General features: G+C 39.4%; 1 protein-coding gene across 1 annotated transcript in view; it reads left to right on the forward strand.

Moving 5' to 3' along the window:
• The window catches only part of LOC147069060 (ATP-binding cassette sub-family C member 4-like), a 124,358-nt gene that overhangs the window by 89,063 nt on the left and 8,025 nt on the right, over window positions 1–27,270 (forward strand). The window contains exons 4-19 of the mRNA XM_085951514.1: window positions 2,047–2,272; window positions 3,545–3,701; window positions 4,686–4,935; window positions 7,807–8,019; window positions 13,555–13,722; window positions 13,988–14,125; window positions 14,317–14,484; window positions 15,068–15,196; window positions 15,888–15,981; window positions 17,270–17,402; window positions 18,763–19,068; window positions 20,827–21,016; window positions 21,562–21,698; window positions 24,859–24,999; window positions 25,967–26,070; window positions 26,517–26,809. Coding sequence (XP_085807640.1) covers window positions 2,047–2,272; window positions 3,545–3,701; window positions 4,686–4,935; window positions 7,807–8,019; window positions 13,555–13,722; window positions 13,988–14,125; window positions 14,317–14,484; window positions 15,068–15,196; window positions 15,888–15,981; window positions 17,270–17,402; window positions 18,763–19,068; window positions 20,827–21,016; window positions 21,562–21,698; window positions 24,859–24,999; window positions 25,967–26,070; window positions 26,517–26,809 — 2,847 coding nt within the window. The remainder of the gene's footprint in view (window positions 1–2,046; window positions 2,273–3,544; window positions 3,702–4,685; window positions 4,936–7,806; window positions 8,020–13,554; window positions 13,723–13,987; window positions 14,126–14,316; window positions 14,485–15,067; window positions 15,197–15,887; window positions 15,982–17,269; window positions 17,403–18,762; window positions 19,069–20,826; window positions 21,017–21,561; window positions 21,699–24,858; window positions 25,000–25,966; window positions 26,071–26,516; window positions 26,810–27,270) is intronic.

The raw sequence follows: 27,270 nt of genomic DNA on the forward strand, positions 1-27,270 counted from the left end.
TGTTTTTTAAATGTTTCCGAATTATATAATATGTTCAATAAGCCACATTTCATTCTTAATAAATCTTGTGAATTGTTCGTTGAAAAAAAAATAGTTATTAAGCTACTTGGTGTTTCTATATAGAGAGAGCACTCTACCTGTTTATTTAACTTAATCTGAGATGCCAACAGTGAATAAACAACAGTTATTTTGCAACATTTAACGTTGGCAGGCTTTTTAATAAATTATTAATGATGTCTGGGGCAATTGAGATTAATCTCCTTTTGTAAGGTCAAAGATAAAATAAACCTTTGATAAACAGCGTTTATATTTCGCACACAAATGAATTAAAGTTTATAATATTTCTTAACTAGGGTTACCAACGTTCTGATCATTAGAAAAAGGACACATTAGGAGTCATTTTGACCGAATATGACTGGACTAATGATAGCCAGTCAAATCCAGAAATGTCCACAGAAAAACTAAGACCCGGCTCTATAAAACCGTCATACGCACAGTCGTTGCATACGGGTGCGAGTCATGGACGCTAAATGTGAAAGCGGCTGAAATGGTTGATTGCTTTGAGATAAAGATCCTGAGGCGGATATACGGACCCATGAATGATGGGTGGGGAGTGGAGAATTAGGTACAACACGGAACTATACCGCTTATACCAAGATTCAAAACTCTCCACTTTCATAAAACTCCAGAGGCTAAACTGGGCAGGCCATGTCCAGCGCATGCCTGAGTCATGGATACCGAAGAAGATCCTCGAAGGAAACCCAGGGGGGAAAAGGCCAGTGGGAAAGCCACGCACACGATGGGGTGACAACATTACGAAAGATGCAACCAGCTGCTAAAAATCATGAACTGAAAAAGACATGCGGAGGTCCGTTCCAGCTGGAGGAGGCCAGGGCTTGACTTGAGCTGTAGCGCCATCGAAGAAGAAGAATGATAGCCAGTCATATTCGGTCAAAATGACTCCTTACCTGAAAATAATACCCACTAAAAGGGAGAATTTCAATATAATATGTCCAGTAATAATATACAAAATAATTACAAGATAAATAGCATGATAGGGCTCTTTAATAATGTCGAACCAAGACTCACGATTTCATAAGCTGACACGTTACCACAACCCATCACGGTCATTGTACCTATAGATTTATTAAACGAAGCATAAAACCTGGTATCTTTTTAAACAAGTTTACATATTTTTTTCAGCAATATCACCTTTATTGTAATAGCGTTAGAACAGATTATGCCATTCGGCAGACCCGACAAAAAAGTGAGTGTCATTTTTTTTCCCAGATGCTTCGTCCATATTAATGTCATTGGTGCAGTCATAGACAATAATATTATGCGCTCAGGTTTGAGGCTTCGCCTTTCGAGCCTGCCATATTGCATACATTTCGATAGACAATTCATGTAACACGACGGTCATACAAAATAAATCAGAATTCCTAACAAAATAATCGTATAAATACAACAGTTGAAGACAGATGGCGCTGTCACATATTTTTTTACCCTTGATACGTATTCTAAATTCAGTACTTGAAGATTCTGATGACAGATGGGTCTGTTTATTTTGTAACTTAATACTCTTAGAAGGTAGGCTTTGAATGATCACCTAGTATAGAGCCTTCCCCACTGACACGACAGCAAATGGAACTATGCCTTAGTGTAAAGCGTGGTGATGTAAAAGACGTGAGTGGTACAATACAAATCAAGTAATATGACAAGGTCACATGGGTTTCCTTATGGTTAATTTGAAAAGGACTTTCATGTAAGCTGGTTATATGGAAATAAAAATACCAGTGATTAATGCTTTCCCTTCAAAATCTCAATGAAATTATTATACTACAACTGAATGCAAACGCTTTTTACATTTTCACAAGTCAATTCCTATGAGCCTATAGTGCAAGCAAAATTCATCCTGTTATTGACACATTAGACATGCCTGGCATGACCGATGGCTGGACTGCGCCACAGAAGAATTCAGAATGCTCGGCCAAAGCAACAGGTATAATGATATTTTTATATTCAAATGTGTTTGTTTGTCTCCAGATTCTCCGACTGAATAAATCGGCGCTGGGCAAGACCGCGGCAGGTCACGTGATCAATCTGATGTCCAATGACGTCAATCGCTTCGACGTGGCCAGCATATTCGTGCACTACCTGTGGGTGATGCCTCTGCAGATTCCCTTCGCTGCCTACCTCATGTGGGAGAGCGTAGGATCCGCAACGTTGGCCGGATTGGCCGTTCTCCTAATACAAGTTGGGTTGGTTCAGAGTGAGTATATTTTTGCTAACCTTCTCAATCTTTAGCCAAGTTCTCAACCTATTCATAAATGCGTACCACCATCAAAAATAATATGTCATACTAATATGATACGATTTTGAAAATAATTGTCCATACCGGATTTGGCTGCCTAAAATACGGATATAAAGGATAGACAGATATACAGAATGAAGAAATTGGATCCAAGTGTGTGGTCCTCTACCCCAAGGTTCCATTTCTATTAATATCTAGTCTTATGTCATTATCAGAGTATACTTGATTCGTATTGCATCACTTACGGCCTATCGCAGGAGTGAGAGAAAGAGAAGATGTGAATCCCTTCATTTTAAACTGAGGCATAGTTTCTCCTTGCCGTCGTGCAGTAGGCTCTTTACATAGTATGAGAATAGTTTGATAATGAGTGAAAAGTGTGCCTAAAAAAGAAGAAAATTTATAATTTTCTGCCAAAAAGCTTGTTTTCATACCCCATCTGGCATGTTTTTGTCAACACTGGTGACTAGCCATGTAGGACAACGTTGTTACTTTGCTTTCTTTTGCTTTATATCACTTCAAACCGCATTGCAATCGCGTTCACATCGACTTCGCCTATGTAAAACGTAGCGTTAGAACCTTGTAGTTCTCCATTCGTGGACTGTCATTGGGCCGCATGGCCTGTTGTAGTGCTAAGAAGAAATCTGTTAAATTTAACACTTGCCCACTTGAAGTTGGACATGCCTCAACTATAAAATAAATAATGTAAATGCTATTTTTTCCCTACTACTAGTATAGAATTAATGATTTTATAGGATGGTTTTATTTATAAAATAGAAATACTTCCGGTTTTAGTATTTATTCAGAGTTCGCAGAGATTAATCAACAATAACAGAGAATACTTCAAACGCTACAAGAAAATAGATTAACAAGATATGATGAATCGCTCAACCAAATACCTAGATGATCTTGCCAAAGAATTAGTTCAGTTCAGGTAGGTATCACATTTGACAACTAAATAACCACACTTAACACTAAAAACGAACCTCGATAGTGTAAGGTGCTTAGTTTCAAAATAAAGGACCTGTATGATCAAAAGGGTCAGAGCTAATCAGATTAAGCTGACTCTCTATAAGACTGAGATAAAAATTACAGAGTTAACATAAGGTTAAATCCTAATCCGTCTATATAGAGCTTGCAATGTCCAGTCAATGGGCAGCGCCATCTGTGGGTCTCTTTTTGAAGTCATGTTGCTACAGATTGAAATATTTTATTATTGTGTGTTTTTTTCAGGTTATCTGAGTCGCTACCAGACCATAATGAGGAAGAAAATCGCATTGAGAACGGACGAGCGCGTGAAGATGATGAGCGAGATAGTCGCCGGGATTCAAGTCATCAAGATGTACGCCTGGGAGAAGCCTTTCGAGGCCCTCGTCGCTTTGGCCAGAAAGTTAGTAGCCATTTCAAACAACACTTCATCTATTATTTTAATACAACTGGATAGATATCCATTCATCATGTCAAGGCTAACTATAATATTTAATATACACTGAGTTGTGTATTACGATAGTAGTGCTAGTTATTGATTATCTTTGACTGCGATGCAGTAGCCTTTTTAATAGAATATTTTTTAATTGACCTATAATGGTAAAAACATGGATACTTTCATATTTGTTTAGATAATCTGTATTCAAAACAATTTTGTTTTGATGGAAATAAGCAAATATTTAAAACTATATTTACATGATATCTGTTGAAAATGTGTAATTATTTGACAGCTGTCACTCTGTGTAAATGTCATTTGGATTTTTTACTTATCTGAAAATTGACTGAATTAAGTCAATCTTTTTAAAATAAATAATAGCATGGGGAGTGGAGAATTAGGTACAACACGGAATTATACCGCTTATACCAAGATTCAAATTCATAAAACTCCAGAGGCTAAACTGGGCAGGTCATGTCCAGCGCATGCCTGAGTCACGGATACCGAAGAAGATCCTCGAAGGAAACCCAGAGGGGAAAAGGCCAGTGGGAAAGCCACGCACACGATGCGGTGATAACGTTACAAAAGATGCCAACCAGCTGCTAAAAATCAGGAACTGGAAATGACGTGTGGAGGACTGTACCGGCTGGAGGAGGGCGGTGGAGGAGGCCAGGGCTCGAGCTGTAGCGCCATTGAAGAAGAAGAATGAAAATAACCTGAAAATAATACCCACTAAAAGGGAGAATTTCAATATAATATGTCCAGTAATAATATACAAAATAATTACAAGATAAATAGCATGATAGGGCTCTTTAATAATGTCGAACCAAGACTCACGATTTCATAAGCTGACACGTTACCACAACCCATCACGGTCATTGTACCTATAGATTTATTAAACGAAGCATAAAACCTGGTATCTTTTTAAACAAGTTTACATATTTTTTTCAGGATTGAAATGAAACTCATTAGCAAGACATCGTACATCCGCGGCTTCTCGATAGCTCTGATGGTGTTCACGGAGAGAGCGGCGTTGTACGCCACCATCGTGGCCTTTGTCCTCGCCGGTAACACTCTGAGAGCAGATATTGTCTTCTCCATCGCGCAGTATTTCAACCTTCTGCAACTCACCGTATCAATCATGTTCCCGTACGGCCTCACAATGTTTGGAGAAGCTAGGATATCTGTCAGGAGGCTTGAGGTTAGTAAAAACATAGTTTTTAAAGTAACTAGGGAGAGTAGGTACAGTTTAACAAAATACAGTCAACTTGGTTATTACGAGGAAGATGGGACCGACTGAATTTGCTCGTTATAAGCATTACTCGTTATATCAGAGAATAGGTATTTTTAAATGAGCGTTCTCATAACACAAAAAGTCGCAATTCAAACAAAAATACACAATTAGATTTATTTTTCCCCAAAACAAGCATGGCATTCATAAGCTACAAAAGAAGTTGTTTATAGTAATGAACGCTGGTAGGTACTGACATGCCCATGGACTTCCCATCTTAAATGGAAAGTCGGAAATAAGACTTTGTAGGCCTAAAAAGCGGCTCTTGACCTTCTAAGTCAATTAGCGGAGTGGAATACATATGACCGTACCACTTGGTTATTTTGCGGGATTCTGCTGGTGTAAGGGATGAGCGGAAGCGAGTAATTAGATATTAAGTATTAGGAATAGTGAAATTGTAATTTACCAATATGCGATTTAATAATATGTAAGATTAGACTAGGAATGTACCGTATAAGTCGGTGTACAAAAAACAGCTAGAAACGATTTTTAAGTCGATCGTAATTCTGCGAGCTCGTAATTTTCTTAAAATCTGTACACGCAATTCCTTCTGGATTAAGATCATCTATCTGACAAAAAAATTTAAATGAACATTTTCCGGAATTTTTTTTTGGAATCAAGTACACCCACTTATATGAAGGAAAACAAAAAAAACTACAGTCTTGGAAATTGTCTGATTGCCGGATAAAGTGGACAAACGGCTGAGCATTTTGCAGACACATGTACTCTGTGGTCGCCATTTTGGATAATCGACCAATCACAACTTTGCAATGGCCGCTGCACGTGAAGAGACCGCCCCTTTATTTGAATAAATCAGTTAGAAATTCATGTTCGGAGAGACACCACGTATCTATGTTGTCTCCGGGAAAAATAAAGATAAATAAAACATAGCCATTTTACACACTTGCCGCGAGATAATTTTATTGTGGTGGTCGTGTCGCCTCCCGTCCGAAGTGAAATATCGTAATAAGCAGTAACAAGTGTCGCTAAATACGTTACCATACTTCACGTCGAAAAAAAAATTTCAAGTAATTGGAGATATAATAATATGCAATAAATTAGAAATACACAACGGAATTTACGTATGTCAGAATTCTGATTGTTGTAAATAATTAAATATACATGTTTTAAAAGTGAAGAGTGCTACATTTGATACAGTTATATATACAGGATACATAGTATACAGTTCTGTCTTTGTTACCAAGGTTGTGTAACGTTCTGTATTTGATCCCAAACAATTGTGGATGACGTCACTAAGAAGTAGTTCAAATTTACCAGTGCAGTACATCATTATAATAAAAAATAATGTTTTTTTTTTATTTATTGATTTCAATTTTAATAGTTACAATATTATACGTAGGAGGTGCCGAATTGTAACAAACAATAAAAGACGTTGATAAGCAACAATGTACTAAAGAAAATAATAAAGAAAACAAACAATATACATCAATTTTTATTTTTTTGTACTATCGAGGGGTGATAAAACTACCACCTGAGCTACCCGACACCCCCCAGATATGTCAGTACCTATTGCAGCTTGGATTTTTTACATACAATTTCAACCATATGTGTGGATACTTTTTGAATATTGTCGGCGAAAACACAAATTAGACACTTAACTAGTGTCATAAACGTAATCCGATCCCGGCGGCATCGGTTTAATTAACTGCCCGGTCGGATTTTATTACTTAGGGTTGAAAATGTTGTTTTTAAATGATCCACACATTGACAGTTTTGCTCGGTATACCCGAGATGTTATAAAAGTGAATAAATGTATGGGGAAAATCATAAACTAAAATGTCAACAAATGTTTCCTCATTACATCCGAGATCTAGTTATTTCCGTGATCGTAATATCCGAGTTCGACTGTATATGAAAGTGTCATTTCCCATTGCGGGTTAATATTTAGCAAACTTTTCATCGTAGCATTTTCATAGCAATCTTAGCATTTCGATTCGAAGTCGGAATCTTCAGCTGCTACAAGACGTCACATCAGAAGTTGGCAAAGGCAACCTCTTTTTCCTCAAATTGTAGAATCTCATTGACGTTGGCATTTCAGTGGGCATGCCTTGCATAAGAACAGGTGTTCAACACTTTCCAACTCGCCGCACATACAGGCTGGGTCATCAGAGATCCACTATTTCACCATATTGTCTTGACTACGCCCTACTTTAGATGAAGCTTTCCATGTACGATACTCGATACTAGTTGTTCCTTGTCTCAGCTGACCGGATTGCCGAGACCAATGATGATCCTATCGCATTTTAGATTTGATTGGTCCCGTGTGCAGGTATTCTTGTAAACAGATGTTTGTACACCATAAAGCTTTGTGTCACAAATAAATATAAAGGGCTAACTCAAATTTTATATTTTAAATATTTTTGTAGATAGGCCCCTGTGATCCTAAAGCACTGAGTTTTTCCGGTTTTATAGTTGGTAGGTCGGTGAAACAAACCAGTATTGCCAGATGAAATGAATTTCAAACATTTAATAGGTTTTACGTAAATTATTTATAAAAAACTACTAAACTCTCACATACAAAATTCAAACTTCGCCCATGTGTCAGACAAAAAAGGGTCATAGGTTTTCCAACCCAGGTTTAGTCTAGTTAGTCGGCTGCACTGCTTTACAGGATGTAACGCCACTGTTTCTTGCAATTTTTTTTCGCTAGTCAGCGTTTGACACATCTTAACTTACTTCGCACTTAACAAATGATATGTAATTTGAACTAAATTTATTAAAAGCATATTGATAAATAAAAAAATCAATTGTAATTTGTAGGAATTCCTCCTGTTGGAAGAGAAAGTGACTAAAGGCAAGCTGATCTCCAACTGGACGGAAAAGAAGGCAGTTGAGAAACGGACCGACGTGGTACTGAACAAGGCGAGGGGCAGTTGGCAAGCGGAACCCATCGTAGACACCCTCCGAAACATCAATATCACCGTCAAACCTGGAGACTTCTGCGCAGTGGTTGGACCTGTCGGGGCAGGAAAGGTCAGTTTTAAAATTCTGTTTATTAATATTTTACTTGTGCTTAGATGAATAAAGGGGACGTGAGGGGGTTGCGTGAATGAAATAACAGTGCGTCTTCTACATCACCACGGATGCTTCTTTAACTAAAACCCTCCTTCCGAATTTACTTTCACCGCTACTTCATTCCCCGTCCCCATAATTCAGTATGTATTCAGTATCGCATATAGTTGTATTATCATTAAAATGCCTAAACCTTTGCGGAAGCAGACTGATACCGGATGAAGGTCTCCCACAGGAGACCACCTAAAAGGGCGGACCGAACCATCATCTTTCCCAAAACACCACAGCCTACGTCCACTCTTCGCGGTTCTCGCAACCCTCGGCCGAGCAGAGCCCGCCTCCTCCGAAATTCAAATTCGTCGACGCTCCCGCCAAAACGCAGACGCAGTCTGCCGAAAACGGTCGCTCGCACCGCCACTAGTCAATTCGTCGGTAAAACAGAGAGCGCGTTAATGCCGGCAATCTGACAGTTGGACAAGCCAAATCTCTCTCTTCACTTGGACGCCGGACAGCGAGCACCGCCTCGGACGCGAAGCCAAGCCCGCATCTCCCGCCAAAAAGACCACATTTGACATCGGCAGACCGCCAAGCCGCAAGCACGCACTCTTTCATCGGACGCCGAAAAGCCAGCATCGCCTCGGACGCGAAGCCCAAGCAGCCAAGCCCGCGACACCACGTCTGCAGCCCAGGCAACAGTCCGCAACACGTTGGGTGCCAGCTTATCACCGGCCTTCTTGCGCTTAGGCATAGATGGCAGACCGTGATAATGTCATGGCCAAAGAAGCGGGGGAGGGAGACAGAAACGCACGGTGTATGGTGTTGTTGCTGGTTTATTTTACGTCGTTGATACAGGGTATTGTCGTGGCGGTGGGTTGGTAATTGGCGGTTTGGCGGGCTGCAAACGTGGTGTCGCGGCTGGGCTGCTGATGCTTGGCATCCGAGGCGAGAGTCAGTGTTTGCGGCTTGGAGATGCAGTCTTTTTGGCGGGAAATGCTGGCTGGGCTGTCCGGAATGCTTTTAGCTTAGGATGCTTGCTTGGCGCCGACGCGGTATTTTTGGCTGGAGAAGTGGAGATGCTGGCTTGGCTTCGCGTCCGGTGTCCAATTGAAGAGAGAGATGCTGTTCGTTCGGCGTCAGGGGCAAGAGAGCGCTTTTTCGCGCCCATCCAACTGACAGATCGGCGGCGTCCGCTTCGTCTGTCGATCGCGAACTTCTCTGTTTTACCGACGGATTCTAGAGGCGGCGCGAGCGGCCGTTTTCTGTAGACTGCGTCCGTGTTTTGGCGAGAGCGTGAATGAATTCGAATTTCGGATTTTTGAGGAGGCGGGCTCCGCTCGGCCGAGGGTTGCGAGAACCGCGAAGAGTGGACGTAGGCTGTGGTGTTATGGGAAAGTTGATGGTTCGGTCCGTCCTTTGAGGTGGTCTCCTGTGGGAGACCTTCATCCGGTATCAAGACAAAGAGGAGAGAAAGAAAAGAAAGCTTTTAATTCCTCTCTAATAAAGTATCTGCACTGACAAGTCAACACGCAAAGTGCAAGTGTCGTAACTGTGTCAGCCCATACAGCCCTGTGATACGTCTCCCGGCCAGCTGCAAGAGACATAGGAAGAAGAGATCCGAGCCTGGAGAGATGAGTGATCTATGATGCCATCGAAGGGAAGTGGTTATGAGGGTGTGTGCCTTCCAGGTGGACCTGCACCGTCAAGAGAGTGACTGAATTAACAAGATCAGCTCAGGATTGTTCTAGATCAGTGTTTCTCGAACTTTCGACATCTATGTACCCCTTCTATAATTTTCGTAACACTGAGTACCCCTCGTAAAAAAAAAAATAATAAAATAAATAAAAGTTATATTATAAATAACATTCATTATCATCAATGAGAAGAATGAAATTGTTTATATTGAGACAGATCATCATAATTTGGTTTCCTGGTTGCTAATTTTAATCTGAGATGCGGTTCCACATCCAAAAGCCTGTTCCTTTTTTTGACTGCTGAAAAAAATGCTGAAAAAGCAACTTCACATAGATATGAAGTTGGAAAAGGCAGATGTATTTCAGGACTTTCTCTGTTAAAACTGGCACATGTTGCATTTGCAACCAGAATGATGTTAAAGTCTTCTTCTTCTTTTGCCATATCCGCCCCTTAACTGGAGCATATGGACACCACGCGGCGCCTCCAAGAATCCCTGTCGCTCGCCAGTCTTCTTGCTTCGTTACAGGTCAAACCAGCATCCCGTAGCTCCGCCGTATACACTCTGTAGATTGTATTTAGCGGCCTTCCAGGACGCCGGAATCCGGTCGGCTTGAAGAACATGCAAGCCAGGTTGAAGTTCTCTTCTGGCGTCCGCAGCACGTGGCCGAGCCAGGTCCAACGTCGCCTCTTCACTTTCAGCGTGATGAGAGGCTGCTTGGTGCGTTCTCTTATCTCCTCGTTGCTCCTAAAGTCATATCACCGCACACCCAGTATTCGTCGCAAACATCTGTTTTCGAAGCTCAGTATACGGTTGCTCTGAGCCTTCGTAAGGTGCCATGATTCGCTACCGTAAAGCAGCACCGTCAGAATGCAAGCGTCGAATAGGCGGCATTTGGTTTTGACCGAGTACAATCGTGAGTCCCAGACATTCCGCATCGAGTTGAATGTTGCTCCAGCCATTCCCATTCGGATAGCGAGCTCTTTCTGCAAAATGCCATCTCCCGTGATGTGTACCCCCAGGTGCTTGAAGCTGTCGACGCTCTCGATGTTTTGTCCGTCGCTAATCAGAGGGAAATTTGGATCAGGACAAGTGCTATTACACAAGACATTGGTTTTCTTCGCGTTGATTTTCAAACCAACGCGAGAGGAGTTGTTATGCAACCTGTCGATTGTCTCTTGAATGCCCTCGATTGAGTTGTCGAATAGGACAGCGTCATCGGCGTATTCTAGGTCGCATAGCTTCACCGTGGGGGTAACAGGTATGCCTCGGTCGGGTGGTATTGACTTCCGTAGTATGAAGTCAAAGAAAATGATGAAGAGAAACGGTGCAAGGACACAACCCTGTCTGACTCCGGTCGTGACCCCGAACCATTCCATGACAGTGTCTCCAATTCTGACACAGCATTCGCTATTCTCATGCAGGCTTTTGATTATGGCAATGATCTTGGGAGGGATCCCGTATGCTCCCAGTATCGTCCAGAGGGAGGGGCGGTGCGGACTGTCGAAAGCCTTCTCATAATCCACAAAGCAACAGGCCATCGGACTGTTCAGCTCATGGCTCTGCTGGAGAAGACATCGAAGGTTGTGGATTTGGTCTGCACACGCTCGACCAGGTAGAAACCCGGCTTGGTTTTTCCTTAGGACGTGCATTATTGGGTCCCTTATTCTCATCAAGAGGATGTTTGCCAAAATCTTTCCCGGAACACTGAGTAGCGTAATGCCTCGGTAATTGTCGCAGCTTAGAGGGTCACCTTTTTTGTGAAGTGTGATGATTTCACCGTTCACCCAGTCCCTTGGACAGCGCTCTTCTTCCCACACCTTTGTCATAAAATGAAACATAGGGTGCAGGATTGCGCTCAGGCTGTACTTGAGGATTTCAGGATGAATCCCGTCTCCCCCCGGAGCCTTTCCATTCTTGAGCCTTTTCACAGCCGATTTTATCTCGGTGTGTGTGGGCAGGCAATCGGAAATGTCGGTCGCTCGGGGAATGTCCAAAAGTAAAGCTTCCGCAGATATGTCAAAGGGATCCAAAGGGGGTGGGCGGTTCAGCACTTCGCAGAAATGATTCTTCCAAAATGTTAAAGTACACTCCTTATATTTATTTTTCAAGAATCCGTCTGAAGCTAATTCCAACAATAATCCGCATGCGATAAACCTACTAGCATGGATGTTGTATTGATGTTGTATTAATGCTTGTTGCACCAGGCGCAGCCGAAGCTCGGCGCAGCGTGTACCCCCACCAAACTCTTCCCGTACCCCAGGTAGTGAAGTTTTACATTGGAATAGATCTGCTGGTTCTTAGAGTACCTACACAATATTATTTATGTCAACACTCACTCAGAATGTTTCAGATAACTTGACTTTGGGTGATACGAAAACAAATGTTGGCATAGTAAATTAAGTAGATAACTCTGTTTACTTATATTTTAATAATGTTTGTGTTATTTTTACATCTGGCAGAAGGTTATAGCCCTTGACAGAAAGGATTTAGGTATTCAATGCCACAATACCATAATGTTTATTTAGAATTGTGTTTTCCAAACTTTTTTGATTATGTAGCCCCGATATATATATCTGTGTGTGTATATGTAAATTGTTATGTAAGTATAGGTATATTTGCTATTTAATAATCAATTAAATTTAAAAATAATCAAATATTTACAAGGAATTTAAAGTAATTCACGCATACAAAACGCCAGTGGCAAAGGGTAGAGATAGGCTGTTAAGATCCAACATTAATAATGCACACTAAACTTTGGCAAATCATGGCACCTTACGAAGGCTCAGAGCAACCGTATACTGAGCTTTGAAAACAAATGTTTGCAACGGAGACTGGTTGTGTGTGGTATGACTTTAGGAGCAACGAGGAGATAAGAGAACGCACCAAGCAGCGTCTTATCACACTGAGAGTGAAAAGGCGAACCTGGCTCGGCCACGTGCTGCAGATGCCAGAGGAGAAGCTCAATCTGGCTTGCCTGTTCTTCAAACCGACCAGATTCCGGCGTCCTTGTAGGCTGCTAAATACTATCTACAGAGTGTATACGGTGGAGCTACGGGATGCTGGTTTGACCTAGAACGAAACAACAAGACTGGCGAGCGACAGGGATTCTTGGAGGTGCCACGTGGTGTCCATATGTTCCAACTAAGGGGCGGATATGACCGAAGAAGAAGAAGAAGAAACTTTGTCAGTCATACTTATTTTCTTTCATTTAGCTACAAATACAAATTGCAGATGGTGTTGGTTAAGGGGCTCGTAAATGGGTATCAAAAATTGTAGATTGTCCATATAATTGCCAAAAAAATAGTGAAACTATTGCCCAGTTGCTGGGCAACTTCGATCTTTATAAAATGTACCTTCCACGTCCCATAACTTAGGACATATATGAACCTCATTGATGAGATCTGATAGTCTATCATGTGTCCATTTATTTATTGTAAAATATTATTAGACGATTAGCAATAACATTAATAATTACAACACCACGAGAAAGAGGATCGATTGTCAATACGATGTTGCTGTTATTGCCATGGAAATAGATTTGTCTTGGAATTATTGCCGTATTTTCGATTGCATTCGATATATTTATCAACCGTGCTGCCAGAAAGTATAGGCAATATATGGAAAATTTCAACAGCATATACTACTATTTTCGTGTTTTGCGGAACCATTAACGGCAAATCAATTACGGTATCACATTGCCGTAAAACGTTGCTCGTTTACGGACCCCTTTAGTTTTTACAATTCAATTAAACCCTTCCTTAACCAAACTAAATAGAATTTTATCTTTTATTTTTTCATTTCAGAGCTCTCTACTTCAAGTTTTTCTGGGAGAACTTCCATTATCTGAAGGAACGATGAGTCTCGGAGGGGCCAGCCTGGCGTACAGCTCTCAGGAGCCATGGCTTTTTGTTGCCACCGTCCGTCAGAACATTATCTTTGGTCAGCCGTTTGACAAAGACCGCTATAGACAGGTATGTGCAACTCGATCATTGTGGTATATCAGTAACCATGGCTACCTAAAAACCCTACCTAATAGATCATTAGATACCTAATCACTAATAATACATTCAATAGGCGTACAAATCGTTATTACTGGAAAAACAATAGCACTGGGTAACGACTTAAATCCATTAGAATTTAAATTCAAATTCCATCGAGTACCCCTCGGTCGATAGTATTAATATTTACGTTTATGTTAGATTTTCCACTGTAATCATATGAAAAAAATGCATTTAGGTTGTGAAGGCATGCTCTCTGGAGAAAGATTTCGATCAGTTCCCACACGGTGACATGACCCTTGTCGGTGAGAGGGGAGTTTCTTTATCGGGAGGACAAAGAGCCAGGATTAATCTTGCACGAGCCGTCTATAGACAGGTATGAATTATTCATTTATTCCAAAGACTTTGATTCTTCTATAGAATGACAACTTAATTTTAAACCATACAAGTGACTATTGCTAGCCTTTCAGTTGATCTGTATCTGAATTTTAAATCATGTCGCATGTTGCTTAAGATATGAACAAAAAGCATTGGAGAGTTGTCATAAATTATGTGTTTGTTCTCCAGGCTGATCTATACTTAATGGACGACCCACTGTCGGCTGTTGACTCCCACGTCGGCCGCCACCTTGTCATGGAGTGCATCGAAGGGTTCCTCCGTGACAAAACCAGGATCCTCGTCACACATCAACTGCACCATCTCAAAAATGCTGACAACATCGTTATTCTACGGAATGTGAGTATTTTTAAATTATAAAAATTTACATCAACGACAGGCACAATGCCGGAAGGTTTATGACTTTGATCATCTTCTTTTTAGCCCATGTCCACTCCTTAGTTGGAGCATATGGACACTGTCAAAATGTCAGTATTCTTGTGTCTTGCTAGGTCAGGTTCACACCCACGATAGCCGAGCAGTACTGCATCGGCTTATAATATCGTGGGTTACAGGTCTGGCAAATTCACATATTTTTTGGACCCAGAGTACTAATTTTTCATAAAAACAAAAATCTGTTTATACAAATTCCAAAGGATCATATGGACCTCATATGATCCTCTTAGGATCGAATACGGTAATGTGTAATCTCCAATAATAACATCATACTACGTATGCGCAGAATGGTCCAGTGGGTAAGTCACTTGGCTTTCACCCGGGTACTCCGAGTTCGACCCAATGAGATCACAAAAAAATTATGGTTTTCTGGGTGTTCACATTGTGATCATTTTGCTTCTACACTGCACTACTATTTCACGAATGTTAATTGGTTGAAAGAATTACATATTTATATGTTTTATAAATTAATAAAAAACTGTTTTAGGGCCAAATTGAAATCCAAGGAACATATGATGAGGTCTGCACGAATCCACTCTTTTCGGAGCTTATGTCTGATGAAGACGAGACTGAGAATCCGGAGAAGGCTCTCCAAAGAAAGAAATCACTCTCCGAAGTAAGTTCCTTAGTGTTTCTTCAGTATGTTGGTCAACCTTGTTTTCCTTCTGTTATTTTATGTCATATTATCATCTACCTAACCGGATTAGGTATATCGATACCTCCTAACATCACGCAATGACAAGTGGAATGAACATTTAAAATTCATTCAATCTTCTTCTTCCTTGATCATGTGTCAATGTGATCAATTGAATGTGTCAGCTAGAAAAGGCTGTAAGCAAAAAAATATACCTACTTAACAAATTTTTTCTTATCATTGCAGTAATTTATTAATATAGAATTATACAAAATACTGGGAAAAATTACCAGGTGGCAGTGCCCATCTCGACATTCTAGTACTATAACAATAATATCATAACCAAAGCTATATAGTACAACAATATGCATAGTTAAATGATGCGTCGATTTGATCACCAATATGGATTGGTAGGTATGTATTTCGATAAAGCCGGTGTATTTTATTTAAGTTTTATCCAGAGTGACGGTTAAATGAGAGAGCTACGACACGGGTTGCAATTCGATTGCACTGGTGCAGAGAAAGAGAGTGTGTGTGTGTGTGCTGCGTTAGCCAGCACTTTATATGTAAACAGTTATTATCGCGATAGTTTAAAATACATACTATTGGTGCAAGTAAATCCATGCATGTGTACAGGCGCTATTGTAGTAATTTACTTATTTTTTAATTTCAGTCAAAACATGAGAATGAAGGTCAGCTAGTTCCGCTTGACGAAGATGAAGATGACGATGAAGAAAACACTGAAGAGAAAGAACTCATGGAGAAAGGTAATCTGACGTTATTTTCTTTTATTTCTTTTTCGGTATTCTATACTGAGAATCGCAGTACTTTAGATTCCTTTTGCAAAAACCACATGGTATTAGCTCTAAGTACTTTCAAAAGGAATATCCGGAAGTGTTTCTTAACCTTTCTGACCCGTGACCCAAATTAGTTTTGGTTTTGCAAAAATTAAATACGCTATTGGTAACAACATTAGATCTTATTAATATGAACCTTAAACACCCACGATGGCTGCGCGGCTTAAGCGTCGGCCTATAGCATCGTGATTCCCAGGTTCGAATCCTGGGTCTGACAAGTTCACATATTGTTTCTCAATTTGTGTACGAGTCAGAGTATGGACCTAATAGGTTGACCAAGTGACTGACATCCATTTCTCGTAAAAAACAAATTCTGTTAATACAAACCTCCGCCCTGTGGAGGCCCATATGATTTTCTTAAGATCGGCTATGGTCGAAAAAAAACAGTGTATGATATGTTTTGTGAGTCCATCAAATCTTGGTGTTTTATTAGACAGGCTGCGCCTTAGGTCTTCTTCAGACTGCAGTCTGTTTTGAAATTTGGCACATACAAAATCATCTCGTCTGCGACACAGCCATACATCAAACCTCATAAGAAAGTTGCAACTGTTACCTGCGTCTAAAGAGATAAATACACATATTGTTTTTCAATTTGTGTTTGGAGTCGGAGTATGGACCTAAGTTTAGCAAGTGGCCAGAATCCATTTTCTCGTAAAAACAAAAATCTGTTAATACAAACCTCCCATATCGACTGCTTAATCTACAAACCAGCTAACTCCATTTGGGCAAATTGTTTGGAATTAGAAAAAACTTAATAATTTAACTATCGAGTGGAATTTAACAATTACAAAAATACATTTGCTAACGTTTTTTATTTACAAATTAGCTGCACTATAAATTAATACACTATTTTAGCTTCCCTTTTATATATAAAGAGCGGAGTTGTTCCATTCACGATATTGGAAATTTGACACCTGCAGTTGGCTGTTTTGTTTGAAGAACTATAACGTATTGATTTATAGGTTTAGGAGTTTGCAATTTTGTGTGAGCATAGAAAACATGCTTTATAACAAAAAGCCATCAAAATCTCATTTTTGGTCAAAAGTGCAGTTACCTGGTTTGCAGATTAAGCTTTCGATATGATCTTATTAGGATCATCCATGATCAAAAGAAAAAAAGAAGAAGTAGTAGTCTAGTTTTCCATACATTAAGTCATACAGAATCTCAGGTTGCATCAAAATGTTTCTACAATTTACAGGTGGCTTATCGTTCTCCGTGTACAAGAAGTATTTCACGTCGGGCGGCGGAATATTCCTCCTGACGACAACCTTTCTCATGATCCTCGCAGCGCAGGCCATCACTTCCATCGGAGATCTCTACCTCACAGCATGGTAATAATAATTAATTATCACAGAATTTCTGAAGAAATATCTTCTTCTATGGAGATAGGAGCCTTTACATAATGAAGCTGGTAATATGGTTCTGCAAGTCTTTTTGCATTGCAAAATTATGTATAGCAATCCTCACACTTACATTGAGAGATTTATTGTCCAGCGCCTTTATTCTATTGCACTCACCGCAAGTGGAGTGTATCGTAATAGGATTATTGAGTTGTTAGTACCATGGTTACTCCAAGCAATTGCATAGTGTATCCAAGGTAATAACAAGTCAATAATCTTGTCACATTACATTCTCCACCCGGTCACACTCAGCCTCTGCACGCCTTTTGATGTTACCTGCCCATCTCCTCCGGGGGCAGCCTAGAAACCGAGTGCCTACTGGGGTTCCTTTATAAACTTTATGGAGAGCTCTAAATCCATCGTATCTAAAGGTGCATTTAGACCAAACGAACAAGACGTACAGCGAGAGCCAGAGCATTCTGTTCATGCTCGGCTGGTGTAAACGCCTAGTGAACGATATCCACAAAACAAGTTTAAACTAAAAGAGCTAGAGAATATAATCTATTTATCAAATAAACGAGCATTCTTAGTGCATTCTAGCTACATGCAGCGAATCTGCGTAGAATCCAAAAGAATGCTAGCTCGCTCGATAATAAGCGTTTACGTCAAGACAATTTCACTGCAGTGGAGGAAGAACGAACATTCACTCGCTTGGTCTAAATGCTGCTTAAAACTGCATCCGCAAAACACTATATTGGACTTAAATCGTTAGCAGAGCTCAGCATTCGTACGAATGCGGCCACTATTTCTTTTGTTTAACCAGTCCGAGTATTCTTTGAAGAATTTTGTTTTCGAATACTTGTATTGCCTTCTCTTGTTTTTACATTAGGCTCCAGGTTTCCCATCCTTACGGATCGATTGGTTTCACGGTCACATTGTATTCCCGGAATTTTGTCTTTTTGGACAATAACTTGGACCTGAATAGACTCTTCAGTGCGAAGAATGCTGCATTTTCACTCTTCAGTCTGCTTGCAAGTTCGAGGTTCATCTCATTCTTTTGGGAGATATTGGATCCCATGTACTTTAAAACAGCCAAAATTTTTCTTGGCTGTCTACTTGATCTTCTTAATATTGACATTAAAATTTATACGTTTTGCCGAATCTTCCAGAGGAATATGGCCCTAATAACCCCTTCTTCCGCTTCATTTTCATAATTATATTGTAATACTTAGCTTTTCTGCATGAAAGAAGATTTTTCTTAAATATTTTTGGGTGCAATCGATTTTTGCTATTCTATACTTGTCACGTTGACAATTAATTGACGATTTAAAAATGTGTACATTTATTTCAGGTCCAACAATGAAGAATATCTGAAAGCTCACCAAGACAATATGACAGCAGCTCTTCTCGATAACCTAACCCCGAGCTCCTTAATCGATGCTAATTCAACAGACGACATGTCATCATTATTGCCCGAGACTAACTCCCCCACCGTTCCCACCATTTTGGGCACCTTCCTGGACACTGTGAACGTCTTTGAAAACATCACGGTGCCGCAAGATAATACAACCTACACCAGCAACTTCCATGATACGCAGACGGCAATTTATGTCTACAGCGCTTTGATTATTGCGTGTGTCGTTGTTACTACTATCAGGTGAAGATCTATTGCCATTTTATGTGAAGCCTAGGCCAGATCAATATACATATGCCCGCAAACAATTAATTATACTTTGTAAACTTTTGTCATTATACAAATGCATGTTGTAACCGTTAGTCCCTAGGTTATTTTCTAGTAGACAGATTTTCTAATAAAAACTATTTGTCGTGATTTCATGTCAAGGGAGTGGTTCCTATGCGGTAACTACTTTTTTTATGACTTTGACATTCTTACAGAAACAATTTAGACGATTATACATAAACCTTCACTCTAAGAGACGGGAGGGCAAAGACCAGACCAAATATCTCTCCCGACCTTCATAGAGTACATTATGGTGTGGGTTTACATTTTCAAGTATAGAGTATTTCAGAGCATCATAAATGTCTCTTTAACCGACGAGCGTTCACTTTGCATGATCAGATTCTTCTCTTTGTATGTACTATGTGCAAATGGCGGGACATTTAAAATTTATAAAATTCCACCCAACATGTTTAGGACAATCAATTATTATAATAATGTGTCACCGACGCATTATCATGCACAACTGTTTGTTTGAAATTTAACACACCTGCAAACATTGAAATTAGAATAACACAAAGATATAATACAAAGACATAAATCTAGTCATTGTCAAAACTTATTTTACACTTTCGTCGCTCCTAATCGTTTACATGTAAATTGTACATATTACATTTCACCGTAGCACAGTTCGCCGTGAGCTTTCTTATTGGAAAGAGATAACCGTATACTAGAGGTGAGTTGGAGTGAGTTGAGTTTGTGTACTCAAGTTTCGGATGAAACTACCCATACTAAGTATTTGTGGCCCAATAAACTTATTCCTAAAAACTTGTGATGATATCATCGCGAGTCGCTGTTCTGTGCACTCGCCAGTTGGTAGACTTTCAACACTATTGACATTAAATGCGCATGAACGAAATAGCACTTGAATATAGGTATTTTTAATTTATTAGTCTATTGCGTTCGAATGTATGAATAATAATAGGTCATAAATTTTGTGTCGCAGCACAGTGGTGAGATGACGCACAGGCTTAGGCTTGTTATAAACCGCTCAAAACATGTTTAAAATTTAAAAAAATCACTGTTATTCATTTTTGTTAACAATAATATTGTAACCTAACAGAAAACAACTCATAAATTTAAAATTTTATAATAAATGGGACTTTTCGACAAGCGGAGCTCAGCGTATTTTTAGCGATTATATTAAAGCCGATACACAGTCTGAGTTCCCTGAGCCAATATGTGTTTTAAAATACTAATAATATGGAGTTGGTTTTAGTTTCAGTTGAGTATGAAACTTTTGTCGCATACGCACGCCAAACGATCTATATAGTATTACAAATACTAGTAAGTATTTTGGAATAAGTTTATATACTAAGTATTTTTTTATACTGGTAGTAAGTATACTTCTTAATAAGGTAGTCTTCAAAATCAACCAGTTTTCCCATCTCTACCGTATACTTTGGTGATAGGTTCATCTTAGAAGAGGTTGCCATAACTTTTTCTCAAAATACATCAAAGTCAAGTCCAGCAATCTGACTCATAATTCAACGCCAACGCGAGGGACCAGACTTCAATTGATTTTTCAGACGAAAGTTTCACCCGTTTTCTACTACGACTCTCCATTTTACTTCTTAACTACAGATCTGTAAATGCATAATGCTGTTTACTTATGAAAACTTTGTCGGAGCAATCACTACCATGACCTGATGACTGAACGGTGGTGTGGCTTTGCAGGTCCCTGATGTTCTTCTGGGTGTGCATGCGGGCGTCGGTGAAGCTACATAATACTATGTTCGGCAATATCCTGCAGGCCACAATGCGTTTCTTCGATACCAATCCCTCCGGCCGTATTCTGAATCGTTTCTCCAAGGATATGGGATCTGTGGATGAAATGATTCCCAGACTCTATGTGGAAACTGTTCAGGTGAATAAATCAAATCTTTTTTTTTTTGTCAAACGGCTAAGTATATGTGTTGAAATAATTTTGTAATTCTTAGGGCCAAGTGCAATGATGAACCCTTTACATAGTTAAAAGTATAGCAAAACAATAGATAACATGGCAATGTTGCTTTTAGTCGTGCCATTTTTAAAATTCCATAATAAAAATCGATATTTAACGATATAATTACGTTAACTAACCATAAATTAACAGTTTATTTAAATTGAAAATAATTGATTGGTTACTTTACCAATGGTTTATTTGAATAATGCATCCACCACGGATACAATATCCCTGGCATTTGTACAATACGTACTAATTTCTAATTGCAAGTATTGCAACTCTACCTCAGATGAAGCATGCATATAAACAATGCCAAACCGATTTCAATAATTTGGATAATATAATACAACATTTGGTGTTTGCTTAGATAATTGATACACAATATAATTTAGCTTTGTCAAAAAGGAGTAAACGACATTCGATACTATATTTCGAATAATAATATGGATTTTGTGTATATCTTTTAGGTATTCATGGTGGGTCTAGGAATCTTGATGATGGTGGCTATAAAGAGTCCGTACATGATGATCGTCATGCTGGTCATCGGCTTCATCCTCTACAAGATGACTATACTCTATCTGGCCACTGCGCAAGATGTCAAAAGGTAAATTAAATGTCAAGAAAGTTGCGTTCACTCCACAGACATGATTTTGTCGATAAATTTGTGATGTCCAAATATTCACACCAGACACACGCCATTGTCCAATCAGACAAAGAGACAGTGATTTAGTATTAACAAAATAAATGATTGGCGGAAATATTGAGTACATTCAAAAATTAGAAATATACCAATGTTGGAAAGTGAGTCGAGCGCTATGAATAGTATGGATTCTATGCGTAGTGGGGGTGCTACTTTTTGAATAACTCACTTCAGTGACAATTATGTATACTGATCATCTTCCGACTTTGTTGCAAGCTATAAAACGTGTGTAAAGCCAGCGAGACTATTCTAACATTTGACTTAACACACAAAAAGAGTTAAATGTGATAAATATATCATATTTATCACTATTTGTATTCAGGCAGTTAACTATCACAATAAGTTGTCAAAAAGTGCTATCTTTTAACAGCCCTTCTCTTGGCTGTATTAACATTTAGAGCAAGATAGAGTATGTCAATTACATATTATTAAGAATTGAGATGCAAGATGTGGCTGTTTTGAAAAATAATTACGTCAAGGCCGTCGCCTTAATTTATAAATCTCCGCGAGCTGTCAAATATCGAGTAACTAGTAGTAATGTAATATTTTCTTTACTACATGCTGCAATGACATGACTAATAAAATTGTAGGTTATGTTATGTTTGACGTTTCAATCAAAATTTCAAGCATTTCAAGGTTCAGGTGGAAAAAAACATAAATACGCCAGTACGAACATACCTGAATTTGACCGAATAGAAACGTATTTCACACTCATGTCTTCTTCTTCTTCTTCCACCCTGTCACGTCCCAACATTGGGGCATAGGGCAAGCACAAGTTGGCGCCACTTCCCTCGGTCCATCGCACAACTCCTGCGCCTCCCGCCATGTCAGACCTGCAGCACGTAGGTCGCTTTTGTAGCACCGCTGCAGGGTGAGGGAAGGCCGGCCATGGCGACGGAACCCTTGAGGCTGTGCCACAAGGATACAAAGTTCCGCACTCTTTGGCGGCATCCGGAATACGTGTCCCAGCCACGTAAATCGTCTCTTAGTGATAACTTCAATCACCGAAGGGTGTTGTGTCTGCTCACGAACTCGGGTGTTTGTAACGCAGTCGTACCAATGTACCCCTAAGATTCGGCGGAGACATCGATTCTCAAAGCTCAAAAGCCGAGACTCTTGAAGCTTAGTAAAACGCCATGTCACACAGCCATACAGGAGCACAGGTAGCATGCACGCATTAAACAAACGTCATTTGGTCCTCACAGAATACAGCATTGACCTCCATGCGACTCCAAGCTGGTTGAATGCACAGCCCGCCACACCCATGCGGATTCAAAGCTCACCAGAAATACCACCATCATCGGCAACCGTGGCACCCAAGTATTTGAATCTGGACACCAGCTCACTCACACGCATGTCTACCGAATTAAATTTTACGTCGTATCACAAATTTACCAATTATTGTAGATAACCACCGATAGCAGCTCATAACGCCTTGTATATGGAATAGCTTCCGTGTTAATTTGAACCAATGAAAATTACGTAAAACATGCTACAGTGCAAACTGTTAAGGTGACGCATCAGTGAAACGCCAAATAATGTTCAACTGTACGCGCGACGAAAATTTGTACTTGCTTCGCATTCATTGAGAGAACGTGGAGTCGGACGCACGTCACTTTGCTGCGTGATGGCGACGGGCCAATTAATTCTAAAATCGTGTAAAGATGACTAAAAACTTTACCCATTTACTTTAAAAAGCAAACATGTCAATGAATATATTATTATTGATACTAATAGAATAATAAACAGAACATAAAATGGACGTATGTTGGATTTATATGAGAAATAATATTTCGTTTGACAGGCGTCATTTTCACCCGCGACCCGCAATCCGCACATCGCCTAGCAACGATCTTTTTAGACCGTGCCTCAACTAATGCATGGCCTTAAGAATAGCTGAGATTATATCGAGTGCTTAAAGTCAGACAACGTTATCTACAAAAGAGTGTTTTTTTTTTTTTTTTGAGATAACGTTATTTTACATTTACGGCTATATGATAGTCAAACAACGTTATGTCAATCTTTTCTAATTTCTTATTAAATCTTCAGTAAAGTTTAACGCTAACTACATAAGTTATCCTTGTTTTCATATTTTTTTTAAACTATCCCTATAAATTTTAACATCATCATAAGCAAGATAAATGTACAATACACAATAAATTATAAAATATTAACATTAAGTCTTAAATAAACATTTCCCTTGTTGAGTTACAAGAATCTAAAATAATAATTTTTGGCTCTCCTGTAAAGTTGCACTTTTGTAGATAGCGTCTTACGACGAATTCGTCGATGTGACGTCATCTTAAACCAAGAAACAAACGTTATCAAATGTAGCTTCGCAGATTGGCCGATGCAACTGCAACTCTGCGACCCTGCGACATGCCTCGAGTTTCATTGGCCAAAGCCTGCATGTCGATCTCGAAAAATGTCGGCTCCGCGCAAGCGCACAGCCTGCGGCCATCGGCCATTTCTGTCTCTGTCTACACTGTCATTGCTCGCTCATCGCTGGTCACCGCGTTTGACGTTTGTTCATACAATCAACACAATAAAAATGGCAGACGAGAGACTTCTCCTTTTTCGCGTTTGACGTTTGCCGCTAGGCAGATGTGCGAGGTTGTAGCATGCAACATTCATCGGCGGTCTCAGAGAATTTGATTTATGGCCGTCAGGCACACAAGGCGAGTTGTGATTTGCGAGCCGGCTAAGCCCTCGATATGTTCAGAACCATCAGAACATTCAGTAATAAAAAATGACAAACTACAAAACATTGTATTAATTACCTGTAATTTGTAGTTCCACTCCAAACCATTAAAAACAAAGATCATGTGACTCGAAAATGTGTAAATTTACAGAAAATAAAAAGTCATGATATGGGTGAGGTGACTTCAGTATGGTTTAATGCATTTAAATACCAACTAAAATGACATTGTACACTTTTTGCTTGTGGATAGCTTACCATGAACTTGCATGTGCTTATGTGACGTGTTAATAATCTCTCAACTAAATAAGTACATTATAAACAGTCGATGATTCGCAATTGTGTCAATCTGTTTTATTTTTTTAGGTTAGAAGGTATTACACGCAGCCCTGTCTTCTCTCATTTGACGGCCACACTGAATGGTTTAAGTACCATCAGGGCGTGCGGAGCTCAAGAAATGCTCAAGAAGGAATTCGACAAGCATCAGGATGTCCATAGCGGAGCTTGGTAAGAATGATTAAAGTTTCCAACTGTACACAAAATATTAGTTTAAAAATATTTAAAATGGAATACTTAGCTTAAGCAGCCAGCTTTGCACGAGGCCGTTTCATTGATCGATGTACATTTATCTTACTTAAAACAAATTAAACAGGGCCAGGGATGTTAAGAACAACCCTTCTTCTATAATGATGGAGCTTAAATGACATACATCCTGCAAATTGGCAAATCAATGGCATAGCTGTAGTACTTGCACCTAACTTAATCAGTGGATTTCCATCTCTATACGGCCCTGCTAAGTAAAAAGACAATGTTTGTGACAACCCATGATGGCCGTGCGGCTTAAGCGTCGGCTTCTAACGTCGTCGGCTTCTAACGTCGTCAGTCTTAGGTTCAAATCCTGGGTCTAGCAAGTACTCATATTGTTTTTCGATTTGTGTTTGAGTCAGAGTATGGACCCAATAGGTTGAACAAGTGGCTGACATCCATTTCTTGTAAAAACAAAATCTGTTAAGAGCATACTTCAGTGAAACGGCAAATCATAAGGTGCGACGAAATTTTGGACTCACTGCCGATCGGAGAGCGAAAGTCGAGCTGTGAACACGTAAAAAACGTTACCCATTTACTTGAAAAAGATAACATGTCAATGAATATATTATTATTGTTACTTATAGAACAATAAACAGAACATTAAATGGACGCATGTTTAATTTTTATGACAAATTATATTTCGTTAGGCACGCGTCATTTACACAATCCGCGCATCGCCTAGTCACGATCTTTTTAGACCGTGCCTCAGCTGAGGTATAGCCTTAATACAAAACCTTCACTCTCCACACTCGATCTTATTAGGATCGGACATGATTAACGTTACCAACTTAGCCATGCTTGATACGCTTGTTAAATAATTTCAAATGTCATAACAGAAATAACGTATAATGGTTCTATCTATAGTCTAAACCTTTTGTTCATTTAGGTACATATCGATTGCAGCTAACACCGCTTTTGGATTCTGGTTGAGCTTTTTCTGCTGTGTCTTTGTTATCATCGTAACATTCACCTTCCTCATTATTGGAAAAGGTATGTACCCTACATTGCAGTCGCTAGGGGTGGAGGTAGGCTGTTAAGATTCGACATAAATAATACACACTAAACTTTGTCAGTCATACTTATTTGTTTTCATTGAACTAAGAATACAATTTGCAGATGGTGCTGGTTAGTTTTTAAAAATCAAATTAAGCCTTACCTTAACTAAACCATCAATTTGAAAGGTTGACATGCCCTCTAAAATCAGACATAATGCTAATATCTTTGTGCTTTATGTGCATGTTCTATAATATATATCGGATGACCTTAAATTTTTTTCTCAAGCATATAATATAGACAAATAATCCGTTGTTAACTCTTAATACCTAAATTATCGACTTACCAACATTTTTTAATTTACTATAAGAGGTTATTTGAATTCTTTCTTTGAATCGAATTATAAATTGCACAGTTCCTAAAGAAATATACTTCTTTTACAGATAACACTTTCGCGGGCGACGTAGGACTGGCCATCAGCCAATCGCTGATCATGACTGGAATGCTGCAGCACGGCATCAAGCAAACTACAGATGTCATTACGCAGATGACATCTGTTGAACGTGTCCTGCAGTACACCAAGCTACCTAAAGAAGTAGGCCTCGATTCACCCCCTCCTCCGTCCAATTGGCCTAAGAAGGGCCGCGTCGAGTTTAAGAAAGCTTACTTGAAGTACCATGAAGAAGGGGACCCAGTTCTCAAGGACCTGAATGCTATCGTCGAGAGTGGATGGAAGGTAAAGTAATTTGTGATCCCAATGTATATCCCCCCATCTTTCCTCTGTCCACCGAGCTGACAATTTGCATATTTGAAAAGTGCACTAACATACATAGTACACTCATATCGTAAATGCTATTTTGACCTAATTGAGACTATCATCTATCGTTAACTCAACCCAAGCTGATGATAATAATGAAATTCAGGATGGTGCTATATATCGTCACTGTTCTGGCAGAAGACACTAATTCGAAAAAATGACATACTGAGTTAGTTATACCAAATTGTTCCTTATTTCAAGCTTTACCGTCTGGAAACCTTCTTAACCCTTTATAGGGCAAAGCCTTTTTTTCTTCATTTCAAACCGATCTCTATCATTTTGCATGAGATATTTAATATCTTAAAACAATTTCAAAATAAAAATAAAAAATATCTATCAGAAATTTGGAAAAACTATAATAATTTATGATGGTTTTTTTA

Source organism: Rhyacophila brunnea, unplaced genomic scaffold (assembly GCF_057557595.1).
Source record: "Rhyacophila brunnea isolate RB1 unplaced genomic scaffold, BYU_Rbru_1.0 scaffold_24, whole genome shotgun sequence".
NCBI classification, from domain to species: Eukaryota; Metazoa; Arthropoda; class Insecta; order Trichoptera; family Rhyacophilidae; genus Rhyacophila; species Rhyacophila brunnea.